This window comes from Macrotis lagotis, chromosome 7, assembly GCF_037893015.1.
Source record: "Macrotis lagotis isolate mMagLag1 chromosome 7, bilby.v1.9.chrom.fasta, whole genome shotgun sequence".
In the NCBI taxonomy this organism is placed as follows: Eukaryota; Metazoa; Chordata; class Mammalia; order Peramelemorphia; family Peramelidae; genus Macrotis; species Macrotis lagotis.
Window position 1 is genome coordinate 53,137,549 of NC_133664.1, and position 26,321 is coordinate 53,163,869.

Genomic DNA, 26,321 nt, shown 5'->3' on the forward strand with positions numbered 1-26,321 from the left:
TTAAAAAAAAAACTTCAGAGAGGCCAAGAAAGATAAAGATTGAGAAAAGGCTATTAGATTTGGCAATTGTTAACTTGATAGTTAATGAAGCAGTGAAAAGTTAAACTGCAAAAGGGTTTAGAAGAAAATGGAAATAGATAGCCTTTCAAGGAAGAAGCAGAGAAAAAGAATGATAACTAGAAAGGGTGTTTAGTTCAAGTGAGGGTTTTTAAAGATAGATAGGAAAGTATAAATGACAAAGGGTGAGAGGGAGGAAGGAGAGAGACAAACAGAAGATAAAGAGTTCATGTGGATGATAGAGGGAGTAATGCACAGGAAAAGATGGGAGGGATTGGGATGAAGGGTTCCAGATGGAGAGTTGACTTTGTCAGGGAGAAAGAACATATATTCATTTGAGACAGGACTGAAGGAAGAATGGGGAGGGCTTGTGATTTAAGATGAGGAGGATGAGAGACGAGAAAGTGAATAAATATAGTTTACCCTGGGAAATAAGAGGCATGGTCCTTAATTAAGAGAATGCAGAAATCAAGAAGGTAGAGGAATGAAAGAGATGCTCTGGGACAGCAAGTTAATTAGGTATATTTGTAAGGTTTGTCTTACTGCAGTGAGTATCCAGCTGAAACTAAAACAACTTTGTCTTGGACCCAGTCGACAAAGTTTAGTCATTTTCTCTAATGCTGGTGAGGAATGAGAGAATTGGTTGGTAGGAGTAGTCCAAGGATAAGGTTTGTTGAGGTGACTGGCAGACAGTAGCATAAAAGGCAACATATTTGACTATAGAAGAGACTGTATCATTCAACTAACTTACCATGGGTTGAGTTAGAGAAGGACAGTATATAACCAGGTCAGAATGTTATGTCTGGGAAATAACTAAGGTATGGACAAGATTAGGGAAAGGAAAAGATAGAATGGTAAAATATTACCATAAGTTAAAGAGAATTCATCAACATGGTGGTAAAACTCTGATGCTATAAATCATCTCTGTGGGCATCTAAGGTGGTATAGAGGAGAAGATTATGAAATTTGAATAGAGAAACTAGAAGACTGGGGTATTTAGTAGACATCATTCAATATATTAAATTTCCCTAGGATGAGGAAGGGACTTAGGATGGAAAGAGGGAATGATTCAGATACTGTACTGTACTTAAGAAGGAAGGAGACTACCCTGGGGAATCTATATAGAGTTAATGGGTCACCAGGACCTGAATTATGTGATAAATTCAAATAGCTGGACCTTAAAGAAGGGAGGAGAGATTGTTGAAAGATATTGGTCACTGTGGGGTGGCTAGGTGGCGCAGTGGATAAAGCACTGGCCCTGGAGTCAGGAGTACCTGGGTTCAAATCCGATCTCAGACACTTAATAATTACCTAGCTGTGTGGCCTTGGGCAAGCCACTTAACCCCGTTTGCCTTGCAAAAAATCTAAAAAAAAAGATATTGGTAAGATTGGGTAGGAATGACTATGGAGAGGTAGCAAAGAATATTCTTATCCCTCCCCACTACCTGTGTGTCTAGGGGTTTGGGGAATGAATGAGCAAGCAACTAGTACTTGGAAAGGGTAGTCAGGGATATGGTGCTACCAAGAGAGAGCTAGATCTCAGGGATGGAGAAAATGAAAATGGAAAAGGTTTAATGTGACTAATATAGAAATGTTTTGCCTGACTGTATGTGTATAATCTATTTCAAATTGTTTTGCTTTTAGAAGGAGGGAGATAATTTGGAACTTAAGCTTTTTAAAAAGTAAAAGACTAAATTTTTGTTTACATTCAGCTGATAAAAATAAAAATTAAATGTAAAAATGATTGAAGCGACTTTCTTCATTTTTAAGCAAGCATTTCTCTGTGTGTGTTTACATGCACATATGTCTCTCCCTTTGTAAATATATACATATATATTTAATATATATATATATATGTCAGTGAAATTATTATAAGAGAAGATATCTGTTAGGTCCACACTTTTCCCCTAGTGCATAAATTGAGATAGCTTATAGTAAAAAAACTATTACTGGAGTAAGGGCCCACACATCAAGCTTTTAGACCTTGGCAAATAAGATAATAAATAGGGATAAAATTCTTTTGCTTTGGTTTCTGTCATCAAATGAAGGAAGGAAAAAATTCTGATCCTAATAATTAAAAGGTTATGTTGTGAAGGTACAAGTTAGGTGAAAATGACTTTGAAATGCCCTTGATTCCCCACTTTGCCATTAGCTATTTACATTGTCAAAAAGCTAGAAATTGCTGCCTTATTCAGTTGAAATAACATTGAAGCAACAAGAAGAGACTCCTTGCAAAGTTTTGGTCAGTTGACTTGTGGCAGAATGAGTTTCTGTTGTTAGGAGACTTTATTTCAACTCAGCTCAATAAAGCAAAGAGATATTTAGAAGGATTTCAGACTTTGCTTGGGGCAGCTAGTTGGCACAGTGAATAGTGCACCAGGCTGAGAGTTAGCAAGACCTGATTTCAAATGTGACTTCAGACATTTATGACCTTGGGCAAGTCACTTTTCCCTGCCTGCATTAGTTTCCTGATCTGTTAAATGAGCTAGAGAAGGCTGTGGTAAACTAATCCAGTATCTTTGCCAAGAAAATTCCAAATGGGGCCATGAAGAGTCCAACACAATTGAAAAATGACTGAAAGAAAACAAAAGTAAAGCCAAGATACTTTTAAAGTTTCCTCCCCTTTTAGCCCAGGACCCCTTTTCCATTATCCTTTGTCTTCTTCTCACACCTCAGCTCATTAGGACCTTGATTGCTCCTGACTCTCTTATTATTAAGACTTCAAAGCTTTTTTTAAAGTTCAAACTTTAAAAGTTCTTTCTACACTATCACAAATAACTTTTCCTTTCTGGACTGTCATGAATGGGATTTGTATGGTTGTTAGTTACAAGCACGTGTATAGCTTCTCCACAACCATGTGAGCACTAGATGGTCCAAGTGTTATCTTGTTTTATAGATAAGAATCCTGAAGTCCAGAGGGCTTGAATATTCTCCCAAGACCTCATGACTGCTAAGTATCTGAGTCAGAGCTTGAACCTAGCTCTTTTGACCCTGCTTTCTCCTACACCCTGGCTCTTAGAGGCTTTATAGAATAACACTGGATAAATGAATGCAGTTAACTTCTCAGTGACAGTACTGCTCTGAGTGACAGAAAAAGTGTCTCCGTGACAGTTCCTCATCCATTCATAGTATACCACCAAAAAGAAAAAAACTCAAACCAAAATGTACTGTGGTTTAAAAAATAATTTATATGTTAAGTAATGGTCTGAAGCCTACAATCTTATAAATGCCAGATATACAATTTGATGATTTAATATACTGTTATAAACTATACATGAGTCTTAAAGGAGAGATTTTACATTTTCTTTCAAAGTAGAATTATAAACTATCAGAATAATGTTGTAATTTATGGATATAATAGGGACAGTATATACAACAGATACTGTGCCAATTTTGTTTTCCTAACTCTTAAGTTTTAAAGTACAGTAGGAATAGATTTTGACTTATGGAAATATACTTATATTAAATAGCTGTATTTTTAAAGATCACATATATAAGGCTAAGCAGGGTCCTGTGTGTCTTTCTAATTTAACTTAAATATTTCTTTTTCTTTCTTTTTTTTGTGTAGTTGGAGATCCCTTCAAAGATCTGGAAGAGAAAATGACCAGGTAATTAATTATATTTCTTATTTGTATGATCTTAGTTTTTATTATGCTTATTCTGTGGGTATTTTTAATGCCTTCAGTTTGTGCTATGCTAATAGAGAATGAAATTATCAGTAGTCATATTGTCATTCAATATGTAGTTGATGTAATATAGAAGAACTTGATGTTTACAAAATAATGTTTATTTAAAGTTTTGGTAAATTTTCCTTAATGTATTAGTTTGTGGGGTGGCTAGGTGGTGCAGTGGATAGAGCACTGGCCCCAGAGTCAGGAGTACCTGAGTTCAAATCTGGCCTCAGACACTTAATAAATACTTAGCTGTGTGGCCTTGGGCAAGCCACTTAACCCCATTGCCTTGAAAAAAACTAAAAAAAAAAAGTATTAGTTTGTCCCTTAATAGAATAAAGATGAAAGAAGCTGAATAACTTTTAAATCATACTCTCTTGCTAGACCTGGTGGTACATGCCTATAATTCCTGCTTTAAAGGGAGGTTGTTTGCTGGATTGTGTGAGTTTGGAGGGCTATTGCAGACTGGGTATTGAACTAAGTTTGACACCATATAATGAGCAAAAGAAGAATGAATTGACTCAGTTAGGAAGCAAGATGGGTCCACACTTTCAGTATCAGTCCCCATCAATACAATTGGATTCATGGATATCCTCTCTTCTTCAACATGAATGAGAGAAACCCAGTCTCAAAATTATTATTAAAAATAATAGCAATGAGGGGAGGCTAGGTGGCACAGTGGATAGAGCACTGGCCTTGGAGTCAGGAGTACTTAAGTTCAAATATGGCCTCAGACACTTAATAATTACCTAGCTGTGTGGCCTTCGGCAAGCTACTTAACCCCATTTGCCTTACAAAAAAAATCCTAAAAAAATAATGACAATGACATCTTGATTCAGTTTAAAAATATTTTTATCAATCATTTAATTCTTATATGTCATTGAAACCAGAGAATTTTAGTTTGCTTCTCAGGTTTTTTTTTTCCATCATACTCATATGGCACATGAGGATGATGCCATCTGGAAGTAAAATGATCATTTTTGTTTAGCCACAACCAACTCTCCAGTAATAATTTGCTTTTGCAATTCTTCCTTTCTCCTCATTCCATGTTCCTGGTTTTCCTTTTGATGAATGATATAAGAAATTTAAGAGAGACTTTGATTAATACTTATAATGAAGCTACTAAAGATACATAAGAAAAGGATAATACATCCAAAAGATAGGACTTATCACAGGATGGATTGGATGGGCATTTGAACCTTTTGGGGAAAGCCAAAAATTTCAGTGTCCATTCAAATTTTAATTTTTGGTTTTTATACTTAACATTAAATGGTTCAGAATGGCACAGGTTATTTTCACTTTTGAATTTTTTTTGTTTTCTTTTTACAATGTACTATAGCACTGGGAGGGGGTTATATAACAAACAACAAGCTGTAAGACAAATATTATTTTATTTCTGTTAAACTGAATATACCAATTATTTTGTTCCCTATGCAACCAACCATTTCTTGTAACTACAATTTCACATTAACAGAAGAAAGCACATTAGATGGTAAAAAGACAAAAATTTTAATTGTGAAAATCTAATTACAATAATAAAGTAATTAAAAAAACATCAAATGGGAATCTTCTAATGATTCCTGAAATTTATTTTTTTCTTTGTTTTTTTTTAAAAAAATAGCTAATTACAAATATATGGGATTATCGACCTTGAATTGTTTTAGACTTTAGAGAAATACTGTTTTTCTTACTTTGGAATATCTATTCAGTTCTCTTCTACTATAGATTACCAACACCGGGATAATAATTCACCAGTGAGTAATCATTAACCAAAGTTTTATGGCTCTATCAAAATCATCTGTTGAACTCACCTTAGAACCCCTAGGGAAAAGGCTATGTGCCAAGATGCTTGATTATGATAAAATATTTAATTACAATTTTGAGATATTATTCTCTGCTCCTCTATATTGTGCAAAATTGATACACACTGTCAAAAGTTGTAGATTTTAGTTATAATATAATTCTACTTCATTTTCTTTGTTCTGACATTTTACCTTTAAAAGCAGTTGTTTGACAAAGCTCTCGTGTGTGTGTATTTGTATGTATGTATGTAAGTGTGTATGTGTGCTGTGTCTGTGTATCTGTGTGCTTAATACCAAAGAGCAGGTCCAGAGAATGTTTGGTTTCTCTGGATGGTTGGGGGGTAATGTTAGAAGATGCTAATCTAGTTTATAACTTATTATTATTGAATTTTAGTTTAAGAAATGAAATTAGCCCTTTTGAAAGCCATAATGTTTAATTATAATAATCCCCAAACATACCCTTCTTTCTAGAAGTTTTCCTTTATTTCTAATGGGGTTGATGGCTGTCCTTGATTCATTTGACAGAATCTTTTTCCGTTGACCCACCTACAGAAGTTATCTTACCTATTCAGTAACAATGAGAAAAAGTAATTAGAATTGGGTAGGAGAAGTGCTATTACATAGATGAACATCCAACAAAGGATGCTGACAGTTGTCTCAATTTAAGGTCCATTCTACTTCTTGTGGAGGGTCAGATTAGGAAAACTGAGAAAACTTGGAAAAGTCAAATTGTCCCTAATAGACTTGATTTAACTGAAGGAAGTAGTTGCAGTGCTTTTTTCATGTTTTCCAGGTATGCACTTTATTATAGTGCAGTAGGTTTTGGAGTGCTCATTGCTGCCTATATTCAAGTTTCATTTTGGACTTTAGCTGCTGGAAGACAAATTAAGAAAATTAGACAAAATTTTTTCCATGCAATAATGCGTCAGGAAATTGGATGGTTTGATGTCCATGATGTTGGGGAACTGAACACTCGACTAACTGAGTAAGTATATTATTGAATATTTAATTTCAAGGTGATTCTTTCTGTTCATCGACTTTAAAATTTTTTTCCTATTTTTAAAAGATCTGACTAACTCTGAAGGGAATAATCACTAGATTATAAGTACCCTGAGGACAAGAACTGTGTTCTATTTATTTTTTTTTATCAGAAAATAGGGTCTATAATTGTTGATGCTTAATAGTGATTGTCAAATGACATTATGGAGTATACCAAATTAACATTTTCTTCATTATGGGGAAAACTCACATTTTCTGTTTGCATTTTGACATGATGGTATGCATTTTTAGACCTATCAATAATGATTAAAAAATGTGAATATGGGTGGTTTGTTTCTTAACTTTTCTCTCTGGGGATATAGACCTGATCTATTTGAAATGTCTATCCTCAGTTGTTTTGTACCACTTATACATGTTCACAAATGTGAGTCACAGCTCTTTGCAGGAAATATTCATCTTAGTAGAACAAAAATCAGAGTAACCTTAAAATAATAAAAATTATAAGTATTTATGATTTTTGACAGTAGTACTTATATTCTTCTTTTAGTGATGTCTCCAAAATTAACGATGGCATTGGAGACAAAATTGGAATGCTCTTTCAAGCAGTAGCAACATTCCTCACAGGTTTTATACTTGGATTTACAAGAGGCTGGAAGTTAACGCTTGTGATTCTGGCCATTAGTCCTGTCCTAGGACTGTCAGCTGCCGTCTGGGCAAAGGTATGTAAAACCTGTGAATTTTTACAGAAATGTTTTCCACCCATAGATAAAATACACCTGCCATATTTAATGAACCAACAATCCCCTGACTTGTCTGTTCCCTGGGCTTTAGATCTACTGCTAAAAATAAATGGGAAGTAGCAGAGGTGTCCCCCTGTTAATGAGTCAAATGAGACTGGTGTATCTTTGTGACTATAAATTTTCCTATCATTTTTATTGTTGTTACTTTATAATCCTAATGATAGAATACTAACATGGGGAATTGTGCTTCTGACATTGAATTTGGGGATGGAATCAGGATGGGGTGGGGAAATAGGTCTCTGGTACTGCTGATAGGACAGGAGAAATGGAGAGGGAAGTTCCCTCCTACTAGTACTTTAAAAAATTAAGAAGTTTGAAGCTGATTTTGAAAAACTGCTTCTCCTCCACTAAAGTTTTATGCCAGTCAGCTCTATAGGAAGGCCATGCCAATGGCGGGCAAGCTTTGGGAGACCTCATCAAGCTAGAAAGTCCTTGAGTACAGAACCAACTGTATATTCTCCTTCTAAGACCAACAGAGTTAAATGTAGAGACCCTCATGTACAGAAAGCTTTGTTGGTCAGTTGCTGCCATAGAATCTCATAATGCCTTGCTATTGAGACAAGAAGGTGTTTCTGTTTAGATTGGTAGAAGTGTGTGTGTGTGTGTGTGTGTGTGTGTGTGTGTGTGTGTGTGTGTGTGTGTACATACAGAGGAAATCACGGTTCTTTTGAAATAAGTGAAGATCACCAATTTCCCATTGTCACCGTGGCTAAAGCTAGTAAAACTGACTTTGAGATTTCAGTCATAAGTTTAGAACTGGAAGGGATTGCAGAGGTCATTTCTTCATTTTACAGAAGAAGAAACTGAGCCTAGAGAGGTCAAGCAACTTGCTCAAGATCCTATAAAGAGTAAGTGTAAGAGGAAGTCTTTGAACCCCAGGGACTCTGATTGGAAAGCCAGAGTTCTTTCCACATATCAGGATGCTCTCAGATCTTTGCTGTCCTTGAAGTGAAATATTTTGAATTTGATATTTATTATGATCAGTGTAAAATATTTTAGCTATGTGATTAGCCCTGACTCCTTAATCTGGAATCAGTGAATTTGCTTAAATATTTTGATAACTGTATTTCAATAGAATTAGTTTCCTTTTAGAAATCTAGACAATTTATATAATACTATTGGAAATATTCTTCTAAGAATGGGTCTCTAACATAAGAAAAGGTTAAGACCTCCTGCCTTAAAGGCTTCCCTGAGATACTAAGAGGGTGAGGAATTTTCCCATAGTCAAAGAGACAGTATGTGTTAGAGGCTGGAGATGGACTTTTCTTGACCCTGAGGCAAGCTTTATCCACTTATTGCTTCTCAAGATGCTTAATGTACAATGCTAAAACAGAGGTGGGAAACCTTTCTTCTGTCAAAGGTCATTTAAATATTTATAACATCATTTTCAGGCTATATTTGATCAAATATTTAATTCACCCCAAGAAGCTATTAGATTTATTGAATTTTGAGACCCCCCCCATGGTTGCCTTGGTAACACCAGACCAATATAGTCCAGAGCCAGAGGTTCCTCACCCCTTGACTAAAATCAACTCTAGCATACTAGAATGCTTAAGAAATTAAGTCACCCCTCATTGATAAACTAATTGGCATTTTAGTGAAGTGATATTGAGCAGCACACTTTTTTCTTTTCATCCTTGTTGATTGAAAATCACCCTTAAACCATGCCCAAGGAGCTATAAAACTGGGCATACTCATTGATCCAACAATATCACTATTTGGTCTATAGCCTAAAGAGATTATTAAAAAAGGAAAAGAGTCATATGTACAAAAATATTCATAGAAGTTCTTTTTGTGGTGGCAAAGAACTGGAAATTGAAGGGAAATTGAAGGGATTCCCCCATTAATTGGGGAATGACTGAATAAGTCACTATGCCACCTAGCTGCCCCTTATTTTAGCCTTTTTTGTGTGTCATAGACCCTTCTCAGAATGATGTTTTCAAATACAGTCAAGCAGTCAGTATTTGTTAAGAACCTAGAGTATGCCAGTCTCTGTGCTAATTATTGGGGGATACAAAGAAAGACAAAAACAGTTCCTGCAGTGTAATGAGGGAGACAATATGCTATTGGGACTGTACAAACAAGATATGCATGGGATAAAATGAAGATAATCTTGGAAAGATGAAGGAGGTCTGGGGAAAACTTTATGAGATGAAGGAAACCAGTCTTCTTCATGCTGAAGAAGAGAGGTTATCCACGAATAAGTATATACTTATATAAGTATATGAATGTAATGGAATAGAATTTGCCATAAGAAATGATGAGTTGGCATATTTCAGAAAAATCTTCAAAGACATGTGCAAACTGATGCCGACTGAAGTGAGAGGAGTCAGGAGAACATTGTATATAACAATGGCAACATTATGTGATGAACAATTATGATAGACTTAGCTCTTCTCATCAATATATTGATTAAAGACAATTCCAAAAGACTGATGCCCAAAAATGCTAGCACATGCAGAAAAAGAACTGTAGGGTCTGAATAACAATCAAAACATACTATTTTCACTTTTTTTTGTTTTGTTTTTTCCTTCTCGTGTTTTTTCCTTTTGTTCTGATTCTTCTCCTTTTGCAATGCTAGAGTGGAAAATCTGTTTAACATGATTGTGGAGGGAGGGAGAAAAATTTGGAACTCAAAATCTTATAAAAAATGAATATTGAAAATAAATCTTAAAAAATTGAATGTTGAAAACCGTATATTTAATTGGAAAAAATAAAATACTATTACATAGAGGGAATAAAGAAAATCACTTCTAATTTAACCAACTTACTTTATTGATATAGTAAATTCAGGATAATAAGCATAACTTATCTTTCTATATTATACAATGTCACTCATCTTAGTAGAAAGAAGTGGTGTTCAGGTGCTATAGTAGATTTGAGTATGGTCTTTTCCACTACTGAGTTTGACCTTTGAGAAATATTTAAGCCTCAGTTTCCTCGTGAGCATAGTAATTACTCTAGGATCATAGGATCAGGGATTTTTAGTTTAGATGTGATCTTAATAATTAGCTAGGCCAATCTCTTATTTTACTGATGGGAAACCTAAATTAAGAGAAATTAAATAATATTGACAAAAATATTAAATTTTTAGGGGAAAAACTAGAATTTGAATCCAGGTCTTCTAGTGCTCTTTTTACTCTGCTGTTGTACCATAGTGGATAAAAATATGATAACATATCTAAAATCCTTTGTAAACTATAAAGCATTATGCTACTGTAAGTTTTTATTATCTTCATTATTTATTTGGTTGGTTTTTTATTTGGGCCTGTAATAGGCTATAGGAAACTCCTTCCAATACAGGTAAGCCCTTATTCTGTTATTTACTGCCTTAGAAATTACCTAGAGTCCTGAGAATCTGTTATACCTAGGATCATACAGCTACTGAGTGGCTGAACCAAAACTTCCTGCCAGTTCATGCAAACCCGAGGACATTACTAATCACTAATAATAACTTCCATTTCCTCAGCTAATGTTTGCAAAGTGCTTTTCTATTAAAACTGGTGTATGCGAGTAAGAAATCTGATTAATTTAAGGCTGTTTGTTTTAAGGATAGAAAATTTATAAATAATTGCTAGCATTTCTATAGTACTATAAGATTTGCGAAATATAGATAAATGTTAGCTATTATTATCATTTCATTTGATCCGAGACATCCCTTTGAGATAAATGTTGTTGTTATCCTTATTTTGCCAGTGAGGAAACTGAGGCTAATGAAGTTGAAATGCTTACTTAGGGCTACACTGTATATGTTTGAAGAAGTATCTGAATTTGGGTCTCTCTGCAACCAAGTTTAATCCTCTTTCCATCATATCACCTAAAGATGGTGTTTTAAAACTTTAATAGTTAACAAACTAATAATATATCTTTGAAGTTATAATCCTAATGACTAATGCATCACTTATATACTTAAGTCCCAGAATTATCTGAATGATTTAAAATTTTAATAACAGCTACTTTAGTTAATTGGTTATTTTGTATATGTATTTGATTGATTGCTGGCTTTTGACTTTAAGTTCTAGGAATAGACAATTAAGAAGGTATTTAAAATGTAGGCCTGTTTTTTGTTTAATTGAAAGTTTTAGAATACTGACTTAACAGCATTAATAGGAATGGAAGTATTGACAGACCAAAGAAGATCCATGGAACTTTTTAGGTAGCTGGATAGATGGGTTTCCATTGGATAATGCCAAAGGAAGCTTTTTTGTTGCCCCTAGAATTAGGCATCTACTTGAGACTTACAGCCTATGAAGCCAGCCTGACTTTCCCTGCCCCCCATTCTTCATTCATGGTCCAACATGGATGAGATGCCAGTATAAAGATGACAACTGTAATAATTGATTTTTGTTCTATATAAATTGTCTTATATGCACAGTTCTTTCCTTTCTCTTCCAATATATAATATCTAGGAGAGAAAAAATTGCATATGACTGCTTTGTATAGAGGAATGTATGGGGTAATGTCCTAAACTAGATATTTTAGCCTTGTAAAAAATTTTTTTTTAGTTTTTTTTGCAAGGCAATTGGGGTTAAGTGACTTGCCCAAGGCCACACAGCTAGGATTATTAAGTGTCTGAGATCACATTTGAACACAGGTCTCCTGACTCCAGGGCTGGTGCTCTATTCACTATGCCACCTAGCTGCCCCTTATTTTAGCCTTTTGTGTGTCATAGACCCTTCTCAGAATGATGTTTTCAAATACAGTCAAGCAGTCAGTATTTGTTAAGAACCTAGAGTATGCCAGTCTCTGTGCTAATTATTGGGGGATACAAAGAAAGACAAAAACAGTTCCTGCAGTGTAATGAGGGAGACAATATGCTATTGGGACTGTACAAACAAGATATGCATGGGATAAAATGAAGATAATCTTGGAAAGATGAAGGAGGTCTGGGGAAAACTTTATGAGATGAAGGAAACCAGGAGGCAGAGAATTTCAGGCGTGGGATACAACCAGTTAAAAAAATCTGTTAGGGAATGGAGTACTGGGTATGAAGAAGAGCAAAGAGATCAGTGACACTGGACTTCAGAGTAAGTGAAAGGGTGTAAGGTATAAGAGGACTAGAAAGGTAGGGGGGAGCCAGGCTATGAAAAGTTTTAATAATTCAATATATGATTGCAAAGGAGGTCAATTATTTTGAAATGCATTCTTTCTGTCTCTGTCTCTCTGTCTCTCTGTCTCTGTCTCTGTCTCTCTCTGTCTCTCTCTCTCTCTCTCTCTCTCATATATGTGTCTGTCTTTCCTTCCTTTTTCTTTCTTTTTCTTTTATCCTCCCTCCCTTCCTCCCTACCTCCCTTCTTTTCTTCCTTCCTTCTATTCTTTCTTTTTCATGGATTCCAAGTTAAGAAACAGAGGCCTAAAATGTTATTTGAAAGATTTAAAAAGGCTTTATCTGCCACAGCTCAAATAGCAATGTCTCTGCCTCTCTATAAATGGACTTAATAAGTTGCTAGGGTCAGAAAAATGGATCATTTGGTGGCCATTCTTCTGATGATGAGTCTCTCCCTACTTCTTAAACTAATCCTCAGACAGCAGTTCATCACTGAGGTTGCCTACCTGCATCAAATTTCCCAGAGTTGACCCTCCATTGGTGTAGCCTTCAAGATCACCTAGGTGTCATTGCCATACCATCATGAATCATTATTGTAGCATTTTAGTGAAGGGTTTTCTGAATTATGGATTCAAAAGAGTATTTGTCTATTTCTTTTTAAAACAGATACTGTCATCCTTTACTGATAAAGAATTATTAGCATATGCAAAAGCTGGAGCAGTGGCTGAAGAGGTCCTTGCAGCAATTAGAACTGTAATTGCTTTTGGAGGACAAAACAAAGAGCTTGAAAGGTTGGTCTCTCTCTCTCTCTCTTTTTCTCTCAGAGATTTGGTAAAAAAAACATGGTGTACCTTAAAGTATTTCCTTGTATCCCTTGTTTTATTATATTGTACATAAAGAAAACACTTTTATAATGCTTGATATTGTTATTTTTTGTTGTTAAGGAGTGTTCCATTCTCCATGACCCCATTTGGGGGTTTTCCTGGCAAAGATACTAGAGTAGTTTGCCATTTCTTTCTCAGGCTCATATTCTAGGTGAGGAAACTGAGACAAACAGGGTTAAGTGATTTGCGCAGGGTCACATAGCTATTAAGTATCTGAGGCTGGTTTTGAATTCCAGTCTTCCTGATCTTAGCTCTGTAATCTATCCCCTGGTGTCTACATTTTCATAAAATATGATATGTTAGAGCTAGTCTTCCAATAGATTCCTGATATTCAAGGGTAATCATGTATTGCTTTGATCAGTTATAGTAGTTTTATCATCCAGTTGGCTTGAATGCAAAAAGGATGGAAAATAACTTTCATTCTAGCCTGAGTCAGTCATAATAAGGATAATAAATTTACAGGGAGAGAAAGTCTTTGCCATAATATGTTCTATATTATTTTGATTTATCTACTACATGGAATTGCCTGTGCCTAGTTTCTTTCTATTACGGGACAAATTAAAGTTGACTTTTATTTGTCTTGAAATTTGTAATAATAGCTCCAGTGTATTCTGAAGATAGTGGAAAATGTTTAATTTTGAAGTATATTAATGAATAAATGACCTTGATTATTTGTCATTGAATATAAGAATGAAATCAGTTTTCAAACATCTTGAAAGCAGAGAACATAAGAATACCTTTCTTCCTGAAAAGCCAGTCTAGTTGAATCTAGTTTTTCATGACTAAGAAACAGCCTATTAGTTTAAGGGAAAATAACAATTTTGCATTATGTTATTAAAGCCTTTAATTTTTATTTCAAGTGGCATTTCCCAAGCTGATTAAGATTTATAGCTGAAATTCCCCAATTATTACATATGTATTTAGCAGGTTCCAGGTCAGATATTCAGATCAGTGGTAGTTTTGATTTAAAAAAAATTAATTCAGCCTGGCATATGATGTAAGCTAACCCAGAGGAGAACTATACTTTTGCCCAGTAATATGGATGAGAACCTCCACATTTTATGCTTTTTCAGGGAGGAAGCAACCTTTTTTTCCCTTACTGACAGATTAAATAAACTTTCTCTCTTGGAACTTTTCCAGTAACTTGGCAGCATTGGGGGCTGCCCTATCTACTTTCTGGTAAATAATCAGACTCAATTGGAGGTGATTAGACCTGGGGTGCTCCATGGACCACTCCATTATTCTTAATATTTTTGACAGGGAACTCAGTAATGAAACATAGGACTTGCTCTTGTAATGAATAAATGCAGGCAGGAGTAGGTAGCACCTTCCAGAAAGCATTAAAAGTTTAAGCAATTTTGGTACATTAGATGTGATTACATAAGCTCAACTTTGTTTTTGAGGTTTCCTCAATAAGAGTAAGGATAGGATAGTAGTATAAGTAGAAAGAAAAACAAAAAAATCTAAAGCCAAGGTGGGAGAGAATCACTTGTTAAGAATTACTTTTAAAATGATTGTATAAACAAAACAATTTTAAACAATTAAAAAAACCCAAAGTATTAAAGATCTTGGTTGTATTCTTGATAGTTCCATCACCTTGGAAAAGTCAGTTCACTTCTAATCATCCCATTCCATCAAATGAGAGGAATACTAGTAGGAAGAACACCATTCTATAGCATGTCCCTTAGAGTTGATTTATGTGAGTTGTAAATATGGGAAAGATTGTAAATATGGGAAAATATGGGTTGTAAATATGGGAAAGATCTGTGATTTTGCCATAATAGTGTATGCCAATATAGGTGCTTCCACTTCAAATATTGTGATACCCTATGACTTAGCTGGTGAATCCTAGGGAGCTTCCTAATTCAGAAAGTGGTTTAGTCATTTGCCCAAGGCCACATAATTAGTAAATGTTGAAGGTAAGCTTTGAATTTAGGTTATCTTGATTCTGAACCAAGCATGCTAACTACATCACCATGTACTCTCTGAGTTTTTATAACTGCTGTTAAAAAAAAAACAGAAAATAGTTCTTTTTATTATCAAAATTTTTCTCCCCCCCATTTCCTTATTGATCTTTTCTGAAATCTAAATTATTTTCTTTCTCATTGTTGCTTCTTCTTGTGTGTAATGTTTTCTTCTGACTACTTGGGACAGCATGATGTCAATGAAATGGCTTCCACCAGCATTAGTCTGGGTAAGCAAGTACATGAAGTACATGAGGTTACAGATGTGAGCTTCAGCTCTGAGTTTTTTTTATCATTAGCATGGATAACATGCTTCATGATTGGATAATTAATAACCAGCTAGAAGGTACTAACTTTTTGAAGTTCATTAGGAAAAAATAATCTTTTCTAGTTCCAAGATTTCTTCCAAGAAGGTAGAGATTTCCAAATTTATTTGGGGAAATACCTTTTGTTTTCTTTCTTCTCTTAGTGATCTGCCTTTTTAAAAAAATTATAGAATCATAAAATTTAGAGCTGAAAGAAGATCATCTGTTCCTATGGTTTTCTACCTTTCAACTGAGGACTTACTTTATACTCTTAAAATCTATTGAGGACCTCAAACAACTTTTATTTATGTGGGTCATATCTATCTATCCTTACCATATTAGGAATTAAAATGGTTAATTTTTTTAAAAATTTATACTTTAATTCATTTTAAAATAGCAATAGTAACCTCAATACATGTTAACATAAATAACATTTTAATGAAAACTAACTTTATTTTCCAAAACAAAAGAAAGAGGGATTTATTTTTGCATGTTTTTGCAAATCTCTTTAATGTGTGACTGAACAAAAGAGAGCTCAATTGTCATACCTGTTTGTGCATTTGATCTGTTATGTTGATAGGTTGTTTTGGTTGAAGTGTATCAAGAAAATCCAGGCTCCTACAGATTTGTAGTAGGAAAAGGGGGGGTAGTTAAATAAACAAATAATGCCTTTGTATTATTATGAAAGTAACTTTGGTCTTGAAAATGTGCTGAAACAGGCTTGAGGACCCCAGGGATCCTTAGGAGTCTTGGAGACTTGGAGAATCAGTGACCTAATCCAATCTATTCAATTTAGAGATAAAGAAATTAAGTAGGGCAGCTAGGCAGTGGATAGAGCACCGGCCCTGGAGTCAGGAGTACCTGAGTTCAAATCCGGCCTCAGACACTTAATAATGACCTAGCTGTGTGGCCTTGGGCAAGCCACTTAACCCCATTGCCTTGCAAAAAACAAAACAAAACACGAAATTAAGTCCCAGAGATTTAGCATTTTACATTTTTACTAAGAGGTTCAAAAGCAATGTGACCTGTTCAATCAGTACTACTCAGTATACCATTTTGGAATGTTTCCTCAAATCCTCAAATTTATTTTTTGCTGCATAGTCTTGAAACTGCTTTGAGGAAAGCTTGTGATTGGCAAAGATAAATACATTAGGTAAAGTCTACCACAAATAGATCCAAGAAAGCTAAAAAATCCAAATGAGAGAGCAAACAGTACTAAAACTAAGGGAAAATCATGCTCATTGTCTTCAGAGATGAAGTTATTGAATGAGATTTTTTTTAAAATTTTATTTATTTAAGGCAATGGGGCTAAATGAGTTGCCCAAGGTCACACAGCTAGGCAATCATTAAGTGTCTGAGGTTGGATTTGAACTCAGGTCCTCTTGATTCCAGGGCCAGTGCTCTATTCACTGCACCACCTATTTGCCCTCCACTGTGCCACCTAAATGCTCTACTAAATAGGGGGGTTTTTTAGATTTTTTTTTTTTTTTTGTAAGGCAATGGAGTTAAGTGGCTTGCCCAAGGCCACAAAGCTAGGTAATTATTAAGTGTCTGAGGTTGGACTTCAACTCAGTTACTCCTGACTACAGGGCCTGTGCTCTATCCACTGCGCCACCTAGCTGCCCCCTAAATAGGTTTTAATTTTGAGTGATCTTCATGAAAGCTTATATATCCTGAGCCTTAGAATTATCAAAATACTAATTTAATTAGTTGTTCTAATGTAATTCATATTTGTCATCATGTAGAATCACAAGCAGAAAGAACACAAAGTTTCTTAGTTACATAGAAATTGTTTTTGCATATAAATGAAGTTTTGTAGCCTCAGATACTTATTAATTATGTAAAACTTGGGAAGTTACTTAACTCCTCTCAATCTCAGTTTTTCTTCATCTGTAAAATGGGGCCATAATAGCAGTTACCTTCCATGGTTATTGTAAGGATAAAATAAAGCACTTTGCTAACCTTAAAGTGCAATATAATTATTAACTGAAAAGGATCCAGTCTTGAATCACGTTGATAAATGTTCTAATTCAGCACACACACATACTCATAAATATATACTTCACTCATTCAATTGCTCTTCAGTTATGTCTGAATCTTCATGATCCCATTTGGGGTTTTCTTGGCAAAGATACTGGAGGGACTCACCATTTCCTTTTCCAGCTTATTTTACAGATAAAGAATTGAGGCAAACAAAGTTAAGTGACTTGCCCGGAGTCACACACCTATAAGGTGTCTAAATCTAGAAGAGTCCTATTTTGAAAGAATTAGTTTTAGAAAGTTACAAAGGCAAATTAATTTATTTGACTTAAGTGGAAAAGAAGTCGTTAAATGACGCTGAAAAGAAAATATAATATAGCACATATAAAAGTCAAGATCATAGATGGATATTTGGAATAAACTTAACAGTTTCTGAAGCGTCTGTGGTACCACACATTGTTATGGGCTTTCATTTTCTCTTTACCTAAACCTCATGGGTTTTTACCTCTTTGATACTTTCAAACCAAAGTGAATGTTTTAAAATTCAGAATAAAAAGTTTCAGAACTATGTCTCTTGATATCAGGAGTCATCCTTTCTCCAAGGATAAAAGTTTATGCTTCAGTGAGAATATAGGCAAAATTTTTTAAGTTATCAAATATTGGATTGATGGGGAATATTTGGGTAGCATTATGCAATACTTTGGACATCCCTGACCTTGCACTAGCTGTTGCTGTTTATGAAAGTGTGCAGATTTTTTAATTGCTTTTCTCTTTTGCAGGTACAACAAAAATTTAGAAGAAGCTAAAAATCTTGGAATAAAAAAAGCTATTACGGCCAACATTTCAATAGGAATTGCTTTCCTATTGATATATGCCTCATATGCACTGGCATTCTGGTATGGAACCACTTTGATCCTCTCCAAGGAATACACTATTGGAGGAGTGCTCACTGTAAGTGAGTTTGCTTGAAATTTTTAGGGAGTTTGTTTTGCTTTGATTAGAGTTGTATTTAGTAGGATGGGGGAATAATAAAATAAATGTTCAAATAGAAATATGTAGGTATTAGATTAGAAAAGTAGAAAAGAATTAGTTACATTATGAAGTTAAACAGCAGTAGCCAAGGAGTGAAAGGTCCTGATTTCAAATTCTGCCTATGAGGCTTATCATTTGTGTGACCTTGATCAGGTGACTGAAATCTCCCTGGGCCCCCCATGGGTCCCTGGGTAAAATAAGGGTGGACTGGATGGCCTCAAATTCCTGATGCTCTGAAAATATAATCTATGTTCATTATCTTTAAGTAGATGGCTCAAATAAAATCAAATATTTAAAGTTAAATCTTATTTTATTTTAAAAATTAACATCATATATTTTCTCTCCTTCCCACTTGGTCTGAAAAAGAAAGCCTCTTGAACAAATATGCATTATTAAGCAAAACAAATTCTTCCATTGCCTATGTCCAAAAATTAGGTTTAAAAATGTTTAATAAGAAACATCAATAAGAATAAGAAACTCAATAAAAAATTCAATAACAAAGAAACATTACAAATTGCATAAACTAATTAACTTCTTAGCTACTTATGTTACAATTTTGTTTAAGTTACTAAAACTTAAAATCAACAACGACATGCTGTGTTTGTCCTCTTCCAATCTCTGTTCCATCTGTATACTTAGTAGATTTTTTTTTGCTGTTTATATAGTGGTACTCTGCATATATGCAGAGTATACATGCACTGTCTACTCAAATCTTGCACAGGTAGCTTTATATAGCAAAAGAGCATCTTTCGGTTTAGCCTTTTTTATTCTGCATAATTTCATAGCAGTCTGTCTGTACTTCTTTGTAATCTTCATGTTTATCACTTTTAATGGCTTTAAAATTTCACTCACTCATTATGCCACAACTTAGGCATTTTCTGTTTCTCAGGCATACCCAGGTCTGTTGTTAAAAGTAAAACCAGGAATACTTTTTGAACTGCTCTTTTTTTCCTTTTAAGAACATCCTTAAGCCATAGTTCTATGTCCATTCATTTTTCATAAAGCATGGCTAAAGCTAATATGTCTAAAACTGTATCAAGTTGCCTAGATAATTAAAAAAATTAAGCATTGATTTAAAATAAATGGAAATAGTTATTAGAGATTTTATTTTTAGGTCTGCACATGTGATCTTTTAGGAGATAAAAAGCATTAGAGATCATTTACTCCAAGTGGCTAATCCTCTCATTTTTATAGTTAAAGAAATTGAGATTCAAAGAGGTGAAGTGATTTAGCCAAGAATTCACAACTAGATGTGCTAGTACCTTCCATACCATTGTTTGCCCCATCTTCTAGCTACCTGTGCAAGATTTGAGTAGATAGTGCATGTATACCTTATTTATATATATTATATTATATTATATATTATATTATATTATATTAATTTATTGTATTATATTTATTATATTATATTAATAATGTCCTAATGAAAGATGCAGGTTACTTGGTTTACCTTAGGAAATCTTTCAGAGACTGTTTGCTGAGCTAACAGTGGAAAGTCAATATTGTTAATTTTAAGTAAAGCGTGCCCTTGGCTTCACCCATGCAATAAGGATCTCAGAGTAGTTGATTTCCTTTATTCCTTCCATTTCTAAAATGTTATTCTAAATTGAGCCAGGGACAAAATCTAAGTGATAAAAATAACCCATGTCACAGATGATGATGTTTTTGTTTAGAAGAGCAGCTTTGTCCATAATAATCTAAATTTGAGGCAAAAAGGAATGTTTACAGTAATGGGAAATATCTTTTAGTCATTTCTAAGCAAGTTAGAAAGTGAAGGATTGCCTTTTGGGGAGAATAAAGCATTTAATTGATGTCTTTTTGGAATATGTGTTAAAAGAAGGGAAATAATCTTCCAGGATATTTTCCAATTTGTCTTAGGGAAAACATCATTAAAAAATAATGTCTTATATTCTGGTCACAATTTATACTCTGTTTACAAGAAATATAAATAGTTTTAATTTTATTTACTATTCAGATCCATACTATTTAAGATCAGAAAAGGACTGAAGACAGAAAAAATAGTGAGGGGGATGGGCTGAATCCAAATGCTTTTTTAAAAAAAAAATTGTATTTCATCACTATCTCTTCAGTGATACCAATTAACTAGAATTCTGTCCATCCAAAAATTAACTCCATTATAGCTAATGATTTTTTTGGTATAGAATAAGGGTCCAAATGATGCTTATGACCTGGTTGTTATCCATCAAGAAATAGGAATATTGGTTTATAATCTGAATTACAGTTCACAAGTATGTAGTGAATGCCAACCATTGGCAAGGTATTATCTTAAATAAATTTGAAACCTAATTCCTGTATCTTTTCATCCTTGTTGCTTTTTACAAACAATTCAGTTCATCCTATGAACTTTTTCAACAATTTCAATGCCTAAATTATGTTCTTTCCCTCTATCCCATTACCTTCCTTATAGTCTTGAATATTCATAATGATAATCCCTTGTATGACCTGCCCTTTCACCTTCTCAACTAGTTGTCATTGTCATTTCCTCCTCCTCTTTTTCTCCTTTTCCTCCTTTTCTTCTCTTCTTCCTCTTCTTTTTTTTAAATTCATTTTTAATCTCATTTTGTACAAATTTTTTTTACATTAATAAAATATTCTTGTTTACAAGTAAACAAAATACCACTCCCCCCATGAATATAGATAGACTTGCTTGGGCGAAAAAAGTAAAGGGGAGAGAAAAAAATTAAAATTAAAAACAATAATAGTAATAATTGTAGGTATGGCCAGGTGGCACAATGGACGAAGCACCAGCCCTGGAGCCACGAGCACCCAAGTCCATATCCAGCCTCGTACACCCAACAATCACCCAGCCATGTGATATGAAAGCCACTGGATCCCCACTGCCCTGCAAAAACCAAAAAGAAGGGGGAAAAAAAGACCCAAAATAAAATAAAATAGTAATAATAGTAGGGGTGGCTGGGTGGCAGACAGCATTGGCCCTTGGAGCACCCGGGTCCAAATCTGGCCGACACCCAAAGATCACCCTGCTATGTGACCCCAGGCAGGCCATCCAGCCCCACTTGCCCTGCACCCTCCCCCAAATAATAATAATAACAAAAAATGTGCTTCAGTCTTTGTTCCAACACCAACAACTCTGTCATGGGTGGATCACATTCTTTATGATAAATCCATCACAAAAATTACTTCCATATTTTTCCACCATTGCCATTGCTAATCGCAACTCCCTCCTTTCGTATTTCTCCACTACCATGTACTATATTTTCTCTCTCCTTTCACTCTGACTCTGCTGTAGGGTCGCTGAGTGGTGCAGCAGACAGATCCCTGATCCTGGGGCCAAGAAGCCCTGAGCCCCCATACCACCCCTTAGGTCCAGAATCCACCTGGCCCTATGGCCCTGAGCAGGCCTTCCAATCCCAGCCCCTTGCAAGAAGTAAAAAAGAAAATGTGTTATATCTGACCACTCTCTCCCCATGGTCCATCCTCTCCTCCTTTATTCACATCCCCACCCCTTCCCCCTGCTCCCCCCTCCTTCTTACTCCAGATGTCTAAACCCCATTGAGTATATTTGCTATTTCCTCTGCTAGCCACCTCTGATGAGAGCAAAGGTTCCCTCATTCCCCCTTGTCCCTCCCCCCTTCCATATCATTGCAATAGCTCATTGTAATAAAAAAAAATCTTATTATGTGAAATATCTTGGACTATTCCCCCTCTCCTTTTTCTTTCTCCCATTGCATTTCCCTTTTTTTCTATTGACACCATTTTTACACCATATTTTATCTTCGGATTCAGCTTTCTCCTGTGCTTCAACTATAAAAGCTCCTTCTACCTGCTCTATTAACTGAGAAGGTTCATATGAGTATTATCAGTGTCATTTTTCTATGCAGGAATACATGCAGTTCATCCTCATTAAGTCCCTCATATTTCCCCCCTCTCCTCCAATCTCCATGCTTCACCTGAGTCCTGTATCTGAAGATCAAACCTTCTGTTCAGCTCTGGCCATTCCAACAGGAACATTTGAAATTGCCCTGGTTCATTGAAAGTCCATCTTTTTCCCTGGAAGAGGACATTCAGCCTTGCTGGGTAGTTCATTCTTGGCTGCATTCTAAGCTCTTTTGCCTTCCAGTATATTGTATTCCAAGCCCTATGAGCTTCCAATGTAGTTGCTTCTAAGTCCTGTGAGATCCTGACTGCAGCTCCACGATATTTGAACTGTGTCCTTCTGGCTGCTTGTAATATTTTCTCTTTGACTTGGGAGTTCTGGAACTTGGCTATAATATTCCTAGGGGTTGATTTTTTGGGATCTCTTTCTCAGGGGGATCGGTGGATTCTCTCCATTTCTATTTTGCCCTCTGCTTCTAGAACATCAGGGCAATTTTCCTGTAGTAATTCTTTGAAAATGATGTCAAGGCTCTTTTCCTGATCATGACTTTAAGGTATTCCAATAATTTTTAAATTATCTTTCCTAAGTCTGTTTTCCATATCAGTTGTTTTTTCAATGAGATATTTCACATTTTCTTCTAATTTTTCATTTATTTTGGTTTTGAAGTATTGATTCCTGATTTCTGGTAAATTCATCAATCTCCCTGAATTCTATTCTTTGTCTGAAGGATTTATTCTCCTCAGAGAGTTTTCTTATCTCTTTTTCCATCTGGCCAATTTTGCTTTTTAAAGCATTCTTCTCCTCAATAACTTTTTGAACTGTTTTATCCATTTGACCTAAGCTGGTTTTTAGCATGCTATTTTCTTCAGCATTTTTTTTGGATTTCCTTGACTAAGCTGCTGACTTCATTTTCATGTTTTTCCTGCATCTCTCTCCTTTCTTTTCCAAGTTTTTCTTCCAACTCCCTCATTTGATTTTCAAAGTCTTTTTTGAGCACTGTTATAGTCTGAGCCCAATATCTGTTTTTCTTGGAGTCTTTAGATGCAGGAGCTTGTGCTTCCTCATCTTCAGACTGAGTATTTTGATCCTTCTTGGGCTCATTTGTAAAGTATTTCTCAATAGTCTTCCTTTTGTTTCTCTGCTTGCTCATTTTCCCAGCCTGGTCCTGGTTTGGGGCTGCTTCCTGAGCTTTTGGGACACTTCCACAAGGGTCTCAGTGTGTGAGGCTCTGTCCTCCCTCCTGGTCTGTGAATGACCATAAGCGCCCCGCCCCCTGCCACTGGGCCGAGGTTGGGGGACTGCTGCTGTTCTGTGGGGGGGCCTAGACTGCGATCAGGATCTGAATGCGGTCAGAGCCCCAGAGTCCTGTTCCAGGGGCAGAGGACAGAGCTCTGCAGTCTCTCTTCACTCCCCTCCCTCTGCTCAATGGGCTCATGCCCTGGGGGCTCCTGCTTACCAGCTCTGCTTGCTTCTGTTTCCTGGTCTGGGCTGCAGAAAGACCAAGCTGCTCCCTGTGTGCCCCGAGGGCTGGGCTCCACGTGCTCGTGCTCGCTCTGGCAGAGGTCCCCCCTGTTCCCCCACTTTGTGCCCGGTGCTCCCCAGTGTGCATCTCAGGAGACTCCCCTGCTGCTGTGAGCCGCAGCTCCCAGTGCCTTGGGGCTGCCTCCGGGAGGCTGAAGTTCTTTGGCTCTGGTGGGCCACCCCTCTGGCAGGCCGCCCTGCCAACCCCGGGGAACAGAGCCTTTCTGCTCTTTTCCAGGTTACCTTGAGTAGGAGAACTGCCTCACTGGGTCCCTTTGTGGGTTCTGTCTCTTGAAAATTTATTTAGAGTCCTTAGCTTATGAGTTTTATCAGAGAGCTCCTAAGACTCAATCTCTTAATGTCGCCATCTTGGCTCCGTCTCCCTCTTCTTTCTCTTCTTTCTCACCTTATTTCAGCCTTATATTGACACAGAGGCAGAGGAAGGGAAGGTATTTCTAAACTGAATTATAAATTTCTTGGGAATACCAATCAACTCATATCCTTGGCAGATTGTGGGAGGAAAGAATAGCCTTGGGATCAGCTAAACATCAGGGAGAAAATTTGGCAGGGAGATGTAGCTCGGGACTTATTCTCACCAACCAATTCATATTAAGGGGCCCTGGAGGCATTCATTGTAGTGCTTAGATATTCTAACTGCCCGTTCAACAGGCAATTTCCTCAGAAACAGGATCACTCAGATTCAAGGTGCACTCTGTGTCTTGTTCAAAGTACTTTGTGGGGGCAGCTAGGTGGTACAGTGCATAGAGCATTGGCCCTGAAGTCTGGAGTACCTGAGTTCGAATCCAGCCTCAGACACTTATAATTATCTAGCTGTGTGGCCTTGGGCAAGCCACTTAACCCCATTGCCTTGCAAAAACTAAAAAAAAAACAAAAACAAAAACAAAAACGAAGTACTTTGTGGAAATGCATATACTAAAGTCATGACTCAACCACCCCTACCAGTATATTGATCTTTAATATCCAGAGGACACAATTAGTTCCAAGTATTTAATGAAAAGAATAGACCTATAAAAGGGTACACATATAAGGGACATCCATGTCCAGGGATCACATATAGAGAGGTATATTACTGAACCACAGGAAAAATTCCTTCTGAACATTCTGAATGGTGCCACCCAAAGACCCATTGGACTCATGTCTTCTCATTAAATTCAGCTGAAGTCTTGGTTTATAGTTTTATCTCTAGAATTTTTAAAAAAATTGCTTAGGGGATTTTATATATATATATATATATATATATATATATACACATACACATTATATGTATAGATAAATATAGATATTATTTTAGACAAGCAGACACTTTGTTTTCATCTTTAAGATCAGCAGCAGCCTTAGGAAGAAACATTTCTTACCTTTCTTTTTCTTTTCAGAATTTTGGTTAGTAGGCATTGATCTCCAGCAGGATTTTCCTTAACTTAGGTGCCCTACTCTTTAGGACACAAAACAGGGTTATCCCAGTTGAATTCACTCAGTCTTACTCTTCAATTAATATTCATTTAAATTCAATTAAAATTAGATGCCTTAGTTTTGATACTTGAGGTGTTCGTGGGCAATCTTACTCCAGCTCATGGGAAGCATTCTCTATATGTACTCTAAAAACTTGTAAAAAAACATTGTAAAGGAACAGTGACTACCAAACACTTTGGAGTTCAGGGTTTTTCAAATTTTTAACTCCAAACATCTTCCATTTTTTCTTGTAGGTAAGTGGGTGTGAAGTGAGGGGAAAACTACAGTGATGTACCTAAGATCAGGTGCAAAGTCATTGCTTCCTCTCACTGGTCAGCTAAATCCTAAAAGGGTTTTGGACTCACCCTATGTCGGTTAATCACAAGAGGAAATTAATTATTCACAAATTTGACTTTTTTATTTACAAATTTGACATCTTTTTCTAAGATTTTTTACAATGCATTTTGAAATGGTAATAAATACTGTTAAAAAGACACAATCCATGTTTGGCAACTGATAATGTATTTTAAAAAGAAAATATGGATATGGTTTCCATAATATTAAAAACATAGAACCTTTTGAATGTTTTTATGCTATACTTCTGAGAACCTAATTTTTTTTTATCTCATAGAACAGATAGCATTCCAAATTCCATATTGTAAGTAATTTTAGTTCCATTAATTTGTTATGTTTTTTCTGTAATTTTACCAGTTGTGGTGACTCTTCTTTAAAAAATGGCTCCAAGACAATTTTTAAGGGACTCTAGGGAAAAAAAACAAATGACATTTGAGTGCAGATTGAAGCATACATTTTCCTTTTAACTTTATTCTTGGTGTTTTGGGTTTGTTTGGTCTGCATTTTCTTTTTCAACCTGGCTAACATGAAAATGTTTTGATTATAGGTGTATAGTCTACCTCATTGCTTATCTTC

At 35.6% G+C, this 26,321-nt stretch overlaps 1 protein-coding gene across 4 annotated transcripts in view; it reads left to right on the top strand.

Annotated features, from left to right (window-relative positions):
- The window catches only part of ABCB1 (ATP binding cassette subfamily B member 1), a 199,455-nt gene that overhangs the window by 122,936 nt on the left and 50,198 nt on the right, over positions 1-26,321 (top strand). For all 4 annotated transcript variants that reach the window (XM_074192893.1, XM_074192892.1, XM_074192894.1 and 1 more), the window contains 5 exons: positions 3,626-3,665; positions 6,324-6,515; positions 7,077-7,248; positions 13,043-13,167; positions 18,289-18,460. In XM_074192893.1, coding sequence (XP_074048994.1) covers positions 3,626-3,665; positions 6,324-6,515; positions 7,077-7,248; positions 13,043-13,167; positions 18,289-18,460 — 701 coding nt within the window. The remainder of the gene's footprint in view (positions 1-3,625; positions 3,666-6,323; positions 6,516-7,076; positions 7,249-13,042; positions 13,168-18,288; positions 18,461-26,321) is intronic.